The 17,817-nt window shown below is 38.4% G+C and overlaps 2 protein-coding genes across 3 annotated transcripts in view; one reads left to right on the forward strand and one right to left on the reverse strand.

The window, feature by feature from the left end:
• The first annotated feature begins 2,895 nt into the window (after positions 1–2,895).
• Positions 2,896–8,194, forward strand: ogfod2 (2-oxoglutarate and iron-dependent oxygenase domain containing 2). Of its 2 annotated transcripts, XM_023397733.2 has the most exons (8): positions 3,017–3,156; positions 3,258–3,314; positions 3,694–3,775; positions 4,589–4,699; positions 4,791–4,890; positions 5,448–5,572; positions 6,236–6,493; positions 7,238–8,194. In XM_023397733.2, exons 2-8 carry the CDS (start codon positions 3,301–3,303, stop codon positions 7,502–7,504), a joined length of 957 nt encoding a protein of 318 aa, XP_023253501.1. In that variant the 5' UTR covers positions 3,017–3,156; positions 3,258–3,300; the 3' UTR covers positions 7,505–8,194. The 2 variants fall into 2 exon arrangements, with proteins under 2 accessions (XP_023253500.1, XP_023253501.1); XM_023397732.2 differs by lacking the exon at positions 3,694–3,775 and having other exon boundaries at positions 2,896–3,156.
• A 697-nt stretch (positions 8,195–8,891) lies between these two features.
• The window catches only part of slc4a5a (solute carrier family 4 member 5a), a 35,621-nt gene continuing 26,695 nt past the window's right edge, over positions 8,892–17,817 (reverse strand). The window contains exons 17-26 of the mRNA XM_023397734.2: positions 17,491–17,682; positions 15,698–15,811; positions 15,206–15,367; positions 14,741–14,919; positions 14,477–14,549; positions 13,801–13,869; positions 13,051–13,224; positions 12,303–12,476; positions 12,146–12,204; positions 8,892–9,959 (exon numbers count right to left, since the gene is read on the reverse strand). Coding sequence (XP_023253502.1) covers positions 9,794–9,959; positions 12,146–12,204; positions 12,303–12,476; positions 13,051–13,224; positions 13,801–13,869; positions 14,477–14,549; positions 14,741–14,919; positions 15,206–15,367; positions 15,698–15,811; positions 17,491–17,682 — 1,362 coding nt within the window. The 3' untranslated portion in view covers positions 8,892–9,793. The remainder of the gene's footprint in view (positions 9,960–12,145; positions 12,205–12,302; positions 12,477–13,050; positions 13,225–13,800; positions 13,870–14,476; positions 14,550–14,740; positions 14,920–15,205; positions 15,368–15,697; positions 15,812–17,490; positions 17,683–17,817) is intronic.

Below are 17,817 nucleotides of genomic sequence, written 5' to 3' on the forward strand. Positions count from 1 at the left end.
ATGTCTGCTGTTAATGTCTTTCTGAGGTCATTCCTCTGTATTTCACAACTAAGATGATGTTTTTGTTTTCTGATTCAGTTCCCTTCTTATGCCACACCTAGTGCTGTTTGTTCTTCCCAACCAATTCAACTTTAGCTTCATCAGTCCACAAAATCATTTCTAAGTGTCATGTGTTAAGTTGCTCCTTGGCAAATATCTGATGTGCAATGATGTTTCTTTTTTGGAGTGCATCAGCTTCCTTCATGTTTTCCTGCCATGGACACCATGCACCATGATTTGTGTATGGTTGACTCATGAACAGAGATGTCAAAGAAATGCAAAGGAAACCTATCATTTATGAAATAAAATAAGAAAAAATTGGAAACTGATTTGACACCTCCCTCAAGTGAGCAAGAAAATCCTCCAGAAAACCTTTCAGGTCAGATTGGAGGAGTCCTTGGGAAGAAATACACAAGAGGAGCCACATGACTGTTTTGACAGTCAAAGAAATGCAAAGGAAATATTACATTTAAATAAAAAATAAAAAATAAAAAATAAAAAATTGGGAAACTGACTTGACACCAGGCAATGATGTTGATATGAACAATAAAATAAAGAAAATAAAGAACTTTTTTGACACCTTCTAGTGTACAAGGATATCTTCACAACAACCTCTTCAGGTGAGGTTGCAGAAATCCTTGGCAAAAAATACACAAGAGGTGCCTTCTTCCAAGGCGTGAAGGTGTCTTGACAATCAAAAAACAGAAAGGAAACCTAACATTTTAAAAAATGAAATGAGAAAAAAACTGGAAACTGACTTGACAGTCAATGAAATGTAAATAAAATATTACATTTAAATAAAATAAAAATAAAAAGAATTGGAAACTGACTTGACACCTCCCTCATGTGAGCAAGAAAAACCTCCAGAAAGACTTTGAAGTCATAATGGAGTCATTCTTGGGAAGAACTACACAAGAGGGGCCATCGTCCAAGGCTCACTTAACATTACAGTCATCAATATAACTTTCTTTTACAGAAATAATCCATATGAAATATCTTATTCAGCACGTCGATCCTTACCTTTTAGAAGTCATATCCAGATCTTTGCAGTTAAGTTTTCCGAATCCACATCCAGAGCAGGTCAAAGTCAAGCAACATGTCTCTTGTTTTCTTTTTTTTCAGGCAACTGCCATCTTGTCTGTGGTCTCACAAGATGACAGTTGCCTAAGTCAAACAACTACCACACCTACTTGCTGTGAGACCTTACTAATTTGATTTGCAAAACTAATTTACTAATCCAATAACAAAAGCTATATCATGACAGTCATTAAATGACGGTCATAATGTGTATTCTTCCTTTTCCACAAATGACAGAAAATGTTCTTTGTTTCTCGAGCAGCTACAGGTCTCAGAAAGTTAAGAAAAAACTTCAATAGTGAAGGAAAACTCTGAGATGTCTCAGCAGCTGTGTCCCGATCCACTGTGTCGCTGCCAGGTTGTTTGTCAGGTATATGGAGACAGACATTCTAAAGTGGCTTTGATAGTCATAATGATTAGAACTTAGAATGACGTCATAATGAGGATTCCACACACACACACACTGAATACTTTCTACTGAATACTACACTCCTCAGGGTTAAACAGTAGCTAGAAAAGTTATGCATTATTCATGAATTGGCCATGAAATGTGATCTGATCTTTATGTAAGACATACATATAGTAAACACAATGTACTTAAGGTAACAATACACAGACATTTATAAGTGCTCGTGACTATATTGAACACAGCCATTAAACACTCACAATGCTGGTGGAAAAAATAAGTGGCCCTTGGATTAAAAAACTGGTCCCAGTATTAACCTCATACAAGCTCTTCCAGTAGGTGCTAATCAGACCTGCATATTGTTCAGGATGAATTTTGGACTATTCAGACCTGCAGCAGCTCAGACATAGTCTTTAAGATGTCTGCTGTTAATGTCTTTCTGAGGTCATTCCTCTGTATTTCACAACTAAGATGATGTTTTTGTTTTCTGATTCAGTTCCCTTCTTATGCCACACCTAGTGCTGTTTGTTCTTCCCAACCAATTCAACTTTAGCTTCATCAGTCCACAAAATCATTTCTAAGTGTCATGTGTTAAGTTGCTCCTTGGCAAATATCTGATGTGCAATGATGTTTCTTTTTTGGAGTGCATCAGCTTCCTTCATGTTTTCCTGCCACGGACACCATGCACCATGATTTGTGTATGGTTGACTCATGAACAGAGATGTCAAAGAAATGCAAAGGAAACCTATCATTTATGAAATAAAATAAGAAAAAAACGGGAACTGATTTGACACCTCCTCAAATGAGCAAGAAAATCCTCCAGAAAACCTTTCAGGTCAGATTGGAGGAGTCCTTGGGAAGAAATACACAAGAGGAGCCACCTGACTGTTTTGACAGTCAAAGAAATGCAAAGGAAACCTAACATTTTAAACACAGGCCGTTGTAATTATACTCTTTGACCACTTGAGGGCAGTAAACCGCTCATAATTACAAAAATGGCAGCTAGCAATTTAAGCGTCAAATCCGACCAATGTTCCTGTGAGCCTCTTCAAAATATATTTTTTAAACAGACAAACAGATTACACTTTTAGCACAGCATAGCCTTAAATTTGAGCAATGTCATGTTTCTTTTCCTGTAATAAAAAAAACAGGTGTGCGCGCAATGGCTTGACTGTAACCCTAAGGCATTTAGCTTCGTCGGCATTAAGTGCTCTCTTCCTGATGATTGCAAAATATCTTTTGAGGTTCTGTGGTTGCTTACAGTTAGTAGGAATATACACTCGGATGCTAGTGGCTATTTTTTCTGTCTGAAACAGTTGATGTAGTCAATTTTGGATCTGTGGATATGACGCTTTTATTTTGCGAACTGGAACCGGAAGTGTTGTGTTTGTTGTTGATCACACACGAGTAGACGTCTAGCTTGTGAGTCGACATCGTTGGTGGCATTATTATGTTTTCCTGTGTATTTTAGTAGGATAATTCATTTTAAACAGGTAGTGATGAAAACCGAGGAAGAAGGAAAGTCTCAGTTTTACACCTGTAACTGTTTCACGACTGATAACATTTTCCTGAAGGACTACAAACTCCATGTTCGCTTTGAGTCGGAGCAGCAGTTCAGGCTGGACTATCATGCTGTGAGTGGATATCAGTTACATTATCAATGCACAGACAGTAGCTGCGGTGACGTACCCTTTTTGTAATCTGTGTATCTCTCATGTTCATTATTGCTACGCAGCTGCTGAGGAGGCTCGGCTGCGTCACGGACCAACAGTTTGAGGATGTGCTGCACGAGGTAACGACAGCAGTGTGTGTGTGTGTTTTCACTCCGTGTGTGTCGGTGCCTTACCATTAAAACCAAAAACAGCTTTACAGTAATTCCTGACATTACATCACATTTACTCATTTGACAGACACTTTTATGCAAAGCGACCTACAAATTAGTGACATCGCTAAAGCTTCAGTGCATCATGACATGACTTTATTTGTTTGGTCAGTGATCAGGTTTAAAATGTTGAAGAGACAAAACCCTCAAACATCTCGCTAATGATACTCATTTCATCCACACACTGAATTTCAACATAGCAGTGTTGTCCCAAATCAAACTACTTTGTGACAAAAACATTTGTGTAGATAAATATAATATACATATGATGTGGTGTCCACTGTGACAGCTGCAGTCTCCACGGTCGTCATTTTCACAACATTGGCGGTCCCTCCACTTCCACTACGAAGCCAAGATGGCAACGTTATAGGGTGAGAAGTGTCCGTTGTTTTACACTAAACCTTTTGACCATTTTGAGCGCAGCATCCAGGTGCTTGTAGTTCTCTGCATGTTGTACTTGTGAACACACTTAAGGACTCAAAATAACAAGTGTGTGTATGGAAGTATGCGATTTGAGACACAGCATTACAAAAAATGAGTCATTTCTCCACCAGATAGCACTGACAAGTTGATTCTCACATTGTAAAACGTCCCATTTTGTGTGGCAGTGAGGGATATTGAGGTCACAGTAAGAAAAAAAAAATCCAAAAGATCCAGATCAAGATTAATAGTTTATGTATTATGTTTATGTGAAAAATTACTATGGGCCCATACACTGTTATCTGTTGTTTTGTTTTTTATTCCCAAATATCTACATCAGTATCGGCCTGAAATATCCAATGTTGGTCAGACTGTAACTTGAAGACTACCCCTTGGACTCTAGGAAACTGTGATTGATATGTTTTCATTATTTTCATACAATTTATATAAATTATGGATCAATTTATCAAAATATACACAGTCACATTAATCAGTAATGAAATAACTAATTGTTATGTTGGTTGCACTGTTTTATCACCTGATTGTCTAGTTGGTCTCATCCTGGTAGAGAACAGAGCTAAAATTGCATAGCATACAGTTAGTAGATCCACACCTCATGATGACCCCCATATTATCACATAATTATTGGTGATCAATATAAGACATTTTCTCTTGTAGTCGGGATCATGAGGTAACTCACCTTTTTCTTCTGCAGTTAACTCACCATCTCTACCGGACTGTAACTGTGAGTCTGTTCTGTTTAGGTTTCACAGGAAGTGGACAGGCGAAGGCGTCTCAGTGTGACGTCTGCTGAGAGAGCTGCTGTTATAAAAGACGTTTACCAGCCGCTCCATCCTCATGTCTACCATCTGCAGGTATTTACTGCACCCGTCTCTGCTTACAGTGTCGTTTATAATGCGTCATGAACACTTTGCTAAGACGCGTCTGCGCTCCGACTCTCCTCAGGAGTCTTACCTCACTCCGAAGTTCAAGCAGATTGTCGAGTTGTGTCGAAGCGGCGACCCCAGTGAACACAGCCTCTTAGGCTTGTTGGAGGAGGAGGCAGGTGGGCTGGAGTGCGCTTTCATTTTCTACCGGAGACCAAAGCTCTGCTGATTTGTAGACATCAATTAGCTTCATTTTCAGAGCCTCAGCCATGGATGTTGAGTGTCACCACAAGGTTTGAAGAGTCAGAGAATTTACCTGCATTACAAGTTCTGATGAGTCAATTAAGACAAAATGAGATGATGAAGTTGAGTGTTTTACCTGCAGAATGGTGGCCAAACATGTCCACAATTACTGTTCAATCTTTTTGTTTTTTTAAGTCCATGAAATAAAAAGTGACAGAGTCAAATATGTTAAGTATGTCATTTGACCCTAATGACCAAACAAATATTCAAAATTGATCTGAAGATTAAACAGCAATTAAGGTAATTGTTTTTTTTGCAACCCTAGTTATACAACAGTTATATGAAGCAAGAACAGGAATTAGCAAAGTTTATGGGTCTTAAAGTATTAACAGAGGCTTACGGTCATTTGTTTATGTTGAATAAACAATGATATATTTAACTATGAAAATGCTACATGGATCATCTTTGATTGATTCCCATCTCTCTGTTTTAGCTCCACAGGTGTATCGCTTCCCTGTGTTTGAGAAGAGCTTCTGTGAGGAGCTGGTGGAGGAGCTGGAGCACTTTGAGCAGTCTTCAGCCCCTAAAGGAAGACCCAACACCATGAACCATTATGGGGTAATGTGTCTATGTCTACTGGCTGAAAGCCCTTAAAGCACCATTTAATCATTGCTCACTCATTCATGTTTCATCTTTATTGTGCCCTGACATTTGGATCCTTGGCCTGCCATGGCCGCATTGGTCATGAATTACATGCAGGGACTTTGAGTCAGGGAATGGCTTTGGATTTTTTTTCTTCAGCAAAAACCTTAAAAAGGAATAATCTGCAAGATTTGTTGTTGCTGTTTGTAAACACACCATTCAAAATTCAGAAAACTCATTAATTTCTACAATATAAATAAACACACCCACACCAACACACAATCCTGCAGGACCGTGCCGCATTGATGGATTTTGAGTGAATGCAGCTCCATGACAGAGAGCAGAGGAGAGAGACAGTGATGTAACCTGGTCACTGTGTTTCTATAGAGTCCGTCACACCCTGCAACCTGTTACTGGCTGGGGGCCAAACACCCACAGGCCAAAGGCTGCAGCCCAGAAATGTCCCATACACAGCAAAATAAGAAGAAAATGAGAAAATACAGGCTCTTGTCTAGATAAATACACTTCCACACATTTCTAGTTTAGGAAAAACCTGCATATTATATCTTTTAAATATAAGCCATGAAAGAGCTTTTTATTTTTTATTCATGATATCCTTTTGATTCTCTCCCTCCCCAGGTCCTCCTGAATGAACTGGGTTTTGACGAGGGATTCTTCACGCCTCTCCGTGAGCAGTACCTTCACCCGCTCACCTCCCTGCTGTACCCAGACTGTGGGGGCCGCTGTCTGGATAGCCACAAGGCCTTTGTGGTCAAATATGACATGAATGAAGACCTGGACCTGAGCTACCACTACGACAATGCAGAGGTCACCCTTAATGTTTCGCTGGGGAAGGAATTCACGGAGGGAAACCTTTATTTTGGTGACATGAGACAGGTGACTGTATGGTTATAGTGATCTACTATTATACTATTATTACTACCATCACCACACCTACAACCACCACATCGACCACTACCTACATTAACAAACATGAATATATTTTCAGCTCCTGGATACATGGTGCATTGTTGTGCAAATAAACACCATATAGGTTTAAGTGGAGTAAATAAATACATAATGATATAAGAATAAATATAAACATTTATCAGGTATTCACATAAACAGTAAGCAAATACAGAAATGTACACGATTTTTTGTTTGGGGTTAGTCTTAAGGAGTAACTGTAATTAAATTTCTATTAAAAAGATATAAGATAAGATAGATATTATATATTATAAAATACATATATATATATATATTGCTCAGTGTATTTACCCATTAAGAGTATTAGATTTATAATACAACACAAGACATTAAAGTTAATAATATTTTTATTTTTATAATATCTTATAACTATAACTGAATTCCTAGTTTTATTGAAAATAAACACCTGTCCAAAACTTACATAATGATAAAAAAAATAAGTAAAAAAAGATTTTGCCTGTACATATACATTTATTGTTGACATTACGCCTTGCAATATAGGCTATGTTTTTATTATTGTTAATAATATTAGTAATTTCCATGGTGAAAAGTTATGAGCTTAAGACAATTTCCATGATAATAAATCCTGCTAATAAAACGTGTAGTGATAGTGTAGAAATGCTCTCATGACCAGTGGTTTGTTGCCCCCTGCAGGTTCCTTTAAGTGACACAGAGTGTTCAGAGGTTGAACACAGGGTGACCGAGGGCCTCCTCCACCGGGGCCAACACATGCACGGGGCCCTGCCCATCTCCTCCGGCCAGCGCTGGAACCTCATCATCTGGATGAGAGCGTCGCAGGAACGCAACAAACTGTGCCCCATGTGCAACAGGAAGCCGACACTGGTGGAGGGAGAGGGCTTCGCTGACGGGTTCACCAAACACTCTAACGCCTCACTCAACGTTTCCTGTGTGCTGACGTAGTGTATCCAGCTGCTACAGGTCTTTTATAAAAGACACTGTGTGTAAGATTGAAATTTGCGAGTTTGGCTTCCCGAGGTGTTTTGGAAGAGGATACTGACAGACAGCGGTGCAGGCTGCTCCCTCCTGCTGATGCTGTAGGAAAGATGATTTTTGTTCATCTGATCTAAATTGTTTGGGGATGCAGTTGAATAGACAGATTTGCTGCTGTAGTTTCATGGTTGTAGAGTTAACCAAGATTACACTGGGTGACAGTAGAAAAACATTAATTCTAATGACACATTTTACTGTATTCCAAATTGGAATGATTAATATATATTATTTGTACTATTAAAAGATAGTGATATTACTATAATTCTGGGCTTCAGACTTTCAATTTAGTTTCCTAATGATCCAGTTATATTAAAAAAAAAACAAAAAAAACACACACTGGTCACACCCCTGTGTTTACGTACAATGTGATTGTTACTTGTGCCAAAGATTATTTAGAGAAGGTTTATTTTAAAATAAGCGCTTTGCCAATCTTTTTCTTTACTTAAACTGAGTATTGATCTAATTCAGGGGGGAGGGACAGGAGTCACGAATTAGCAATAGCTATAAAGTGTTTGTGCAACACATCAGTTTCATGCTCTGTTTTGAAATGTTAAATTGCATTCTCCCTATCAAAGAAATAAACTAAAACTCAACAAAAAATGTGTCCTCTTTCCCTAAATCTAAAATTACTAAACCCCTTCTTTTTTTTTTTTAAAACAAAAAAAAAAATTGTCCTTTTTGTATCAGGTAACATGAGGTCAGTGTTGCAGTGGCACTCAATTAAATGAAATTAGCAGGAACATTTAAATGCACCCTGTGCACATTAGTAGTGCTACAGAGCACTGTATCAGTGGATCCCTGTTTTATTTGTAGCATGCACAAAAATTAAATGTCATACACATAAAGGCTGCTGGCTTCGTACTTTTCCAAGAAGTGAGGCAGTGTGCCAACAAAGGCAAGACTGCAAGCTAGCAAACATAGATGTAACCAATGCAGGATTTGAATCAATTAAAAATTTTGGCTTTGCAAATGTTTTATGAGAAAGGAAATGAGAAAGGAAACTTTTGTTTGTATAAGAAAAAGTCCACAGGAAACTTGAATTCTATAATTAAATTGTTGATGAGTCATATCTGGCCAATACTCAACTTTTGCAAAATAACAATATAGAAAATAGTTGATCAGATCTCTGGATTAGGAAGAATGGAAATGAACATATATTTCTGATGATCTGTATTTCTCTTTTGACACAGCCAGGACAGATTTCTCAGTTCTGCTACAGAATGGATAAAAATCACCATGTTCAACTTAAGACAACACACATAATTTGGAATAATAACATTTTAATTACATACATTATATCTATCAATTCATGAATATCCATCCTTTGTGCATTTGTTTTTTATTGCCATATGAATTTAGTGTTGTGCTGAGAGTTAATTATGTTCTCGTACAAAGTTGTGGAGAGTAAAAACAAACATGAACATGTTACACTACATCTTGCAAAATAAAGTGATGCTTTTCAGCAACATCAGGACTTTTTGGTTGTTTCTTTTTGTTCCTGGTAAATGTGCCAATGCTGAGAGTTGAACTGGAGGGAAACAGGGAAAAGGAGAGCTGGTTCTCTGGGATCAGAGGCACACTGCAGCATATTCAAACACACACCAAAACACAAATTTGCAAAAGCTAACTTACAGTAAAAGGCATGGCTTTGTACAGCTGACTTTACAACTTGATGTTAAATAGTTCTGTTACTAACTCGGAGCTTGTTTTCACATTTCCTGTTTCAAAATCAAACTGCTCACACAGGCTGATGTGAAATTATTGTACAATAAGTTTTGGTTTGATTTCAAGATTAGCTTGGATTTAAAATAATTACAATAATAGTACAATATCAATGTAGCTAGTAATAATAAAGATACATATTTTCACATCAAATATATCATTCTATACAGATAAATATTTCCTCTTTCATTAGGGCCATTTACATCATACAAGTAAATAAATAAATTCAGTTTCCAATAAACTATTTAGAGCAGAATTTGTCAAGATTGCACCAGTTTAAATGCAGGTGCATTAAAACTTTTAACTTCCCCAGCTGCATTGACTGCATCGGTCCCATATCAGTCTGTTCAGGTGTCAGTATGCACACAGCTGTCAGTCTGTGCCACCTCGTACTGTCTGTGGGTCAGCACTGGCTGCATTCAGTAGTCTGCCCACATAATGTGCATTGCTCTGTCAACAAGACGCCGTGTCTCAGCTTTATAATGTGGTCTCACTGCTCATGTCCCGGGGCCGGTGGTGGTCGATGTCCGAGTCATAGTCCGACTCCATCTCAATCTTGACCTGGGGCACGGGACAGGCCATTCCTCGGCCCATGGGCATGGCCGGAGATGACGGGCAGGAGATCTTCAGGTGGAGGGTGATGCTGAGAAAGGGCAAGCTCCAGTTACCATACACACCGACAGCCAAATAAACCGAGGGGCTACTGGGCAGGGCGGAGGAGCTCAGCCATGAGGGGTCATGACCCCAGGCAGAAACTACAGCAGCTCACGTCAGTGATGAACGAGAGAAAATAAACTAATGAGTTTAATGAGCTGCTGCAGTGGTTGTTTGTGGCCACAACGGCTCACAGTGAAGATTGGGGCTGATGACTAGGATACGTAAGTTTTTACTATATTTTATTAAACAAAACCTGATTTTCTAAATATGAATATTTACCAGTACAAAATTAAATATGCACTGGTTTTGACTTTGACGTCAATTGATACTTTAAGTTTTGCACCTAAGTTCTTATGTTTACTTGTGCTCAGTCAGTCAGTGCTTGTCGTCACATTATTGGTTTAAAGAATGACTGAATGCAGAGCTTAAAGTGGAAGCTGTATCTCTTTAAAAATGTTGTACTTTGCCAAAGAACTGAGTTTGGAGGGTTTGGTGACAGAAATGGATTCTAGGTACGCAGAAATCTTTCAATAAAACAAAATCACAAACCATAATCTTATCTATCCACAGTTGACAAAATAAATTCATATCAATCAGTTACAATGTCAATTCCAAACCATGCCTCTTTTAAAGCAATGCAGACATGATGGGCAATTTTGAAACTCTAAATTTCCCACAAAGGATGAAAAACAGTCAAACAAAGTATTTATGCTTAAATGTTTAGCAAAATGAGTAAAGGCTGCACTTTCAATGCAAAATCATTCCATTGAAACTGCTGTGGCTCCAGGTGAGGGCAGTTCATAGAGCAGGAAGCTAGGGGTCAGGCTACGTTTCACATGCAGGTGTGGTTGATTTTATTAACAGATTCAGCACATGAAGGAAAAAGAAACAACCAAAACAATGATGCTTGTTGCATGTGGATGATTATACAGTTCAAAATAGCCTACAATAAATGTATCAATAAATATGCTCTAGATATACAACAGGCTTATATATAACACATTAGTTTTGTTCCTCTATTTAAACTCCACATATATTAATCCTCACAGAACCCTGATCAGTGGCTTTGAGACACAGATAAAACTACACAGCATGCATTTGAATTCATCACCCTTCACCTCACAGTCACTGCCTTTTGGAGTTGATCTCTAACAATGAAGAATTACAGTTTTCTGTACAAAGGGCAGTGCCGTGCACATACTGTTGGACATGTAGCACATGACACAGGAAGAGCAGCAGCAGGATTATACAGTTAATAACATTACAGTCATCTGCATTGCCTTAAAGTGCATGGAGAGGAGACTGAGCCCAAACATGACAATAAGGGGAAACTGGACTGTGGTCACAATATTACATGTAAATAATCTGACTCCAATAGTGATTCATGTGTCCAGCCATAAAAGTGAACATGTGTTTGATTACATTGATTAAAAAAATCTGAAAATGACCAGCCCATAACACAATAGAGCTAATAATTTGTTCTTCATCGGGGAGGGGGGTATTTCAGGCAGCATAACACAATGCAATGCAACACCATAACAAAGTAAGATCCCTTATGGGCTATTTTCATGCTACTGTGTCTACCCTGTTGTTTGATTTGTAATAACAGGTTAAAGTTTGCTGTGATCGTTTTTTTTTTACTTTTGATAAGCTGTTAAATTAAAATGTGTTGTTTTGTCCATATTTTAAAGGTTTAGTTCTCTCAAATTACAAAAACATATTATCATGGACCTGTAGTGGGATCTAACCATGCAGAAAGCTTCTGTTTTAGTTGAGATATTTGTTACATAGGCCCCGTTCAGACCTGCATTAACATGCTTCTTCAGTGATCTGATCTCAAGTGGTCAGGTATGCGTTGTTGTTTTTAGCCAATTCAACAGACTGGTTTGTTGTCAATGTGCTTGTGTGTGTGTGTGTGTGTGTGTGTGTGTGTGAGAGTTTGTGTGTGTGTGCACATTTCCTGTGAATGACTGAATGTTCATATGCACACGGGACCACAATGGGTGTCAAGTTATGTGTGTGTAATAGAGAGCTTGTGCGTGTGTTTGTGTGTTAGTGTGTTAAAGAGCACTGTGTGTGTCAGCAGGCTGGCAGTACGCTCCCCACTGAGTCTCTGCAACATCAGGATATACGAGATCTTTGTAAGGGATGTGCAGTTTGAGGACACAGTACCTGCGATCCAAGTCTGACTCTGAGCTGGGTGAGTGGTTGGAGTAGGGGTGGTACTTGTCCTGTGAGAAAGCACACACACGTGTAACACACACAGATCAGAAACTCGTCTCATGATTCATTATTCCTACAGGGGGCAGCAGAAGCTTGAGTTTCTCACCTCCTCCTCACTGTCGTGTGGTTTGGGCTTCTTCTTCTCCTTCTCCTTACCCTTCTTCTTATCGTCATCCTTCTTCTTCTTCTCTTTCTCAGGCAGGAGGTCGTCCAGCCAGGCCAGGTCATGCTGGGAAAAGACCATGTCCAGCATCTTCCGGACAACCATCAGACCCAGGATCTGAGGGGTTGGCACAGAAATACACAGACACACAAGCCTTGTTTTAACTCCTAGTAACATTCATGTCTGGCTCCCTGGTATATACAGTGAAATCAAATGTTAATGTTTACACTCTTAAAAATGTACCTTTATTAAACCTGTTTCTTTATATTATAAGATTCTAACTTCAGTTTTGATATGAACAGTTTTAAAGTTTGAAACTGTTTATAATTTTTTTTACTGTAATACTTCATGGCCCATTTAAAGCCTTCAATGAGACTCAGTTGCAAACAAAAATATGAATGTGATAGGTCAAAATAGATAATATGGAAACAATTTAAGACCAGTGAATTAAATTACAGGCATCCAACAAGGGAAAAAAAAAAAAAAAATTAAACAAAATACAAAAACATAAATAAGTAAATACTTAATACATATAATATCAAAAAGAAAAACATAACCAATCCAAATAAAACAAAAAACAAAAAAAGAAGAAAATGTGTTCTACTGCCGCCCGTCTTCATGCACTCACAATAATAACAACACAGGATCCCTCAGAACCTGTGTTGATATGCAAGCCTGCTCCATCACATACCATAACAGGGAAGATGATGGCCAAGAACGTTGATTTGAGGACCCAGAGCACAGCCAGACAGATGATCTGGACCAGTGTGAACAGGTGTACTCTCCTCAGAGGAACATGACGGAGGAAAGAAAAGTCTGGCTGGTGCTTGGATGGCATCATGTACAACTTAATCCTGTCCCAGAACTGTGGAGGACGATGAGACGGGGCAGATTGAAGAGAAGAGCATAAGGTCTGAGTGGCACAGGTTAACTACATGCAGACCTCTCATATTAATGATTAATCCCAAATTATTCAGGGGAGATTTGTATGCGTCAGCGCTCTGCTTGCCAGTGTGCAATGAGTTGCAGGAAAGTTTCCAAGTAGCACCTGCTCTATCACAAACTCACCAAGCTCTGAGCTATACATTTCTGAACTCATCTAAATGCATCAGTGAAATTTATACTCTAGTTATTGGTTATTATAACACAACCCCATCAGAGCCTCAGACACAATCAGGACAAGTGCAGTTTATATATTCAGTCAACAATTTGATATCTTGGGCAACTCAGCTTATACAATTTTTTTTCCCATGTGATTCTGTTGTCTCTATGGTTTGTATGGACACTGCAGATCATGTCTGCCTGTCTGCTTGCTTGTTTGCTTGGCAGATCTAAATAAGCCACTTCCCGCCTGCTGTCAGATATGCAATAAGTAAGATGTCCAGCCACAATAACTGAATTTAATATGATAAATAACCTCAACAGCTGGCACACAGCGTACCTGGATTCCACTGAGAGAGGCTACGCCCATGTAGAGGAAGACACCGTACAGCACAGGCATGGGGATGAACTACAAGCAAAAGGAAGGAGAGGCAACATGTAAAATGTTTAGACAGTTCGCAACTTGTTTAAGTTTCTAGACTGCCTACACTACAGGTGGTGATTTGTGGAACCCCAGAGTGTTCAATATTAAATAAAGAAATGAGTAACTATGAAATAAATAGTTTGATAATACAATAAAAATTCACTCCAATGAAACTATCATTATGTTATTATTATTACATAATTGCTGTTGAATAATAATGAAAATGAATTTCAAAATAATGAGTTGAGTTTTAAGAATTTTTCATTATTTCACAATTTGTTGTTTTTTATATATATTTGACTCAATTTATTCATGATAATTTATTTCATGATATTTCATTCATTTTTTTAATACTGAACACTTTGAGCTTCTGTAATAATGAGTGGAAAATAATAACACCGACAAAGATGGTAAGAGAAATGATCAATAATATTACCAGTTATATTTTCAGAAAAGCATTTGTACAGGTTTTAAATCAGTCAGTCTAAAGCACTCAGTAAGCTGAATTTAGATGGTGTCACCCTCCACTACAACCTTGATTACAAGTTATAGGAAACAAAAATCCAGAGCAAACACACCATGTACTTCCTACCTTAAGTATTGGAGCGAGGAAGATGGAAACTCCGGTGAGAACAAACACCAAAATGCCTGTCACTCTTTGTTCTCTGTATATTGGACATTGATGAAATATACACAAGAGACCGTCAAGTCAATTTCACAAGGCTTTGCTGCATTTCAGCCACAAAGCAAATTCTCGTACTCTGATATTGCCAACAAGAGTATGACGGGATTAATCCCAAGTTACAGTTTTCTGTTTATTTCTGTGTTCTGTGCTTTTATTTTACTGTGGACCAACCTGACCCCAAGGAACTGAGGCTGCTCTCCAGGAGCACTTGACTCGCTCTCCATCTTCAGAGAGTCGATGTGGGCGATGGAGATGACGGTGGCAGCAACGTACCAGGGCAGGCCGATGAAGGAGCAGGCAGCCATCAGGACACCAACCCAGAATAGATCCAGGTGATAGCCACAGCCTTTCTGCCAGGGAAACCAGACATAGATCATTTTTCATTTTTCAATAACAAAACAATAAGATTTCATGACCCAAGAATAATCAGCTAATATCTGAAATTGCTTTGTTGTATTTTCAAAGTCATTTTACAGTATATTAATAACAAAAGATCAGTATCCATAAATATGTTAAAATGGAAACGCATACAAATCTAAAGTCTAATTCTGACTTAATATGAGTTTTCTGAAGGCTTTGTATTTCTTCAGTGGTAAACATATAGCAGTATACAGTACATAGTGGTAGTACACCTACCTTAAGTTTGTTCTCCTTGCGGTTCACAATGACAGCGCTGATCTGCTGGTCCATGAAGATGAGGATGGTGACAAGGAGGGCAGGGACAAAGCTGGCCACATATACCCACCATGGGTTCTTTCCAAATGGCATCACCAGCCAGCCACGGCCAGGTCGAGTTGGCTAGTGGGAGAGGAGAACCCATTTTATTTCCACAACTGAGCATGTTCAGTGGCAAAAGAACATTTTCTACAGAATCAGTAGAAATTCAGTAATTAAGGGAATAAATCTAATTATTTAATTATAAACATATTTGTATTTGTTGAACATTTTAACCTTTAAAAAACATACCCTGTATAATCCAGTCTGGGAAAGAATGTTTTGTTACACTAAAAATGACCACTAAAACTAATGCCATGATTTACTTGCGCAGTCTATAACTTTGTAAGAGCAGATAATCTTTTAAATAGTTATCTTACTTCTGAATGACAGTTTGAAAATTATTTTCTATACCTTAAATTCTGTTGGGACAATTAGCTTGGGAGTTTTGAGTCCCATCAACATATCAAGCCCGACGAACGTCATTATGGACATGAAGATAGAGAAGTCACTGATGAGTTTCCTCAGCTGGTGCCACAGACAGGGAGAAACAATTGAAATTCAAACAGTTTGGATGAGAAACAAAATAATTTCTTTGCAGAACTAAAAGGAGAAACCAAGTCTGATAGGAAGCAACTCATAAGCTGAGCTGCGCCTGGCTTCACTTGAAGTAAAGATAATTCTTTTTTTTTTTTTTTGTCTGTATGACTAATCACTTCCTGAGAGATCAGACACAGAACAGATGTGAGCAGCAGTGCCGTGTTGGGCCTGAGTGGATTGCACCAACACAGTTAGACAGTCAACAACAGGCCGCAGTGCTGCTAAAAAGTACATTTATTATCAAAAGTGATAATAAATGGGCCATCTGTGTGAGAAAGTGTTGCAACTCCTGGTCAAAATCTGCTTGGTACACATTGTTTGGTTCAGTTTCACAGACTAAAAAGTGAAAACCTTTGTACTCATTCAAAAACACTTTTATAGACTTACTTTAAATTTCTTTACTACATAAGACACTGTTTTTTTATTACCATCTATATTTGCCCCTCGGTATGGAAGTCTTCATTATGTGTTCACTATTTGCATTTAAATTCAAATTTAAGATGTGGAGTTTTAGACCATCAGTGGCACTATGGAGCAATGTTTTTACAAAGAAATCCCTGTTTTGTTTGTATCATGTACAACCACAAGGACGCAGGAACTGTTCACACATTCCTGTCATTCCACCAGTTGACAGTTGGTGGCAGTAAAGACAAAAAGTTAGCATAAATGAATGGCAAACAAAGGTGGAAGAAAATGCATTCAGCATGTTTGTTTAACCCGAAGGAGTCACACAATGGGACTCATGCCAGTTGTACAAACAAGCTGTTAGTAGGGTCAACTAAAAATAAATAACTCTTAATATTAACATTAATATTTTTCTCATCATATCATCATGCCAATTTGCTGAGAAATTTTAAAATGTTTTTTCTTTACTATTCTTTTTGGATTTTATTGGCATTGACAATTTTTAGGAAAAGGCTCTCACTCTGACAGCCACCTCAGGGTTTTTTGAGTTACAAGGATTTAGTTAGTTCCACTCTCATAAGGGTAAACCTCACAGAAAGTACAATTACCGCCTCGCGGCTGTGTACCTCTGCCACCGAGCCAAGTTGCAGGAAATATGATTACAATCTCTCCTTCCTGAGTTACAGCATTGAATAATAGCCAGAGGTGTTTTTGCAGAATACTATGATGTCACAGTGATGTGACCTTTGACCATTTGGATATGAAATGTAATCACTTCATTTTATCCTTATAGATGTTTGAGTTCAATTGTGTCATAATCAGTGTATGAATTTGTGAGTTATGGCCAAAAATGTGTTTTGATAGGTCACAGTGACCTCTGACCTTTGACCATCAAATTCTAATCAGTTCATCTTTGCGTCCAAGTGAATGTTTCTGCCAAATTTTATGAAGTTCCCTTGAGGTGTTACTGAGACGTCGTGTTCAGGAGAATGGGATGGGCATCAACACAAAGGATGAGAATACATTGCATGTCTTCGTGAGAGACACTGAATGTAAACAGATTTTTTGTGTGTTTTCAAGAAAATTCCACAGGGCACCTTTAATTACTCCAGTAATTGGATTGGAACTTATTCTGCAAAGTATGGTGAAAGCTTGTTTTGTTCATTTGAAATGATACATAGATGAACAGATAGTTTTGTTACCTTGGTGGGGAAGTAGCGGCTGAACTTGAACTTCTTGAGAGAGACGGTCATGGAGTAGGTGCCAAAGAAAAGGATGAAGGACATGAGGGCCAGATCAGGGACGAACTTGCAGGACTTTCCAACCAGAGAACCTCCATACTTCAGACACTCCTTCTTGCTCAGCTGGCTCCAGTCCAGAGCTGTCACATTCAACTGGGATGGTGGGTGGCAGTGGTGGGGAGACAGGAGAGGATGAAGAAGAGTGAAGTGTTTTGACAAAGACGGAGGAAAATGTAAACACAAAACAGAGAGAAAATTGTCGGCACGGATATGATGTTATAATCCATG

This window comes from Seriola lalandi, unplaced genomic scaffold, assembly GCF_002814215.2.
Source record: "Seriola lalandi dorsalis isolate HSWRI2012SDOR001 ecotype SW California unplaced genomic scaffold, Sedor1 jcf7180002054883, whole genome shotgun sequence".
In the NCBI taxonomy this organism is placed as follows: Eukaryota; Metazoa; Chordata; class Actinopteri; order Carangiformes; family Carangidae; genus Seriola; species Seriola lalandi.

Coding starts and splice junctions, on each gene's coding strand:
- ogfod2 (XM_023397732.2), top strand. CDS start 3,022: ATGAAAACCGAGGAAGAAGGAAAGTCTCAGTTTTACACCTGTAACTGT. Junction 4,700..4,790: donor CTCATGTCTACCATCTGCAG/GTATTTACTGCA, acceptor GACTCTCCTCAG/GAGTCTTACCTCACTCCGAA. Junction 4,891..5,447: donor CTTGTTGGAGGAGGAGGCAG/GTGGGCTGGAGT, acceptor TCTCTGTTTTAG/CTCCACAGGTGTATCGCTTC.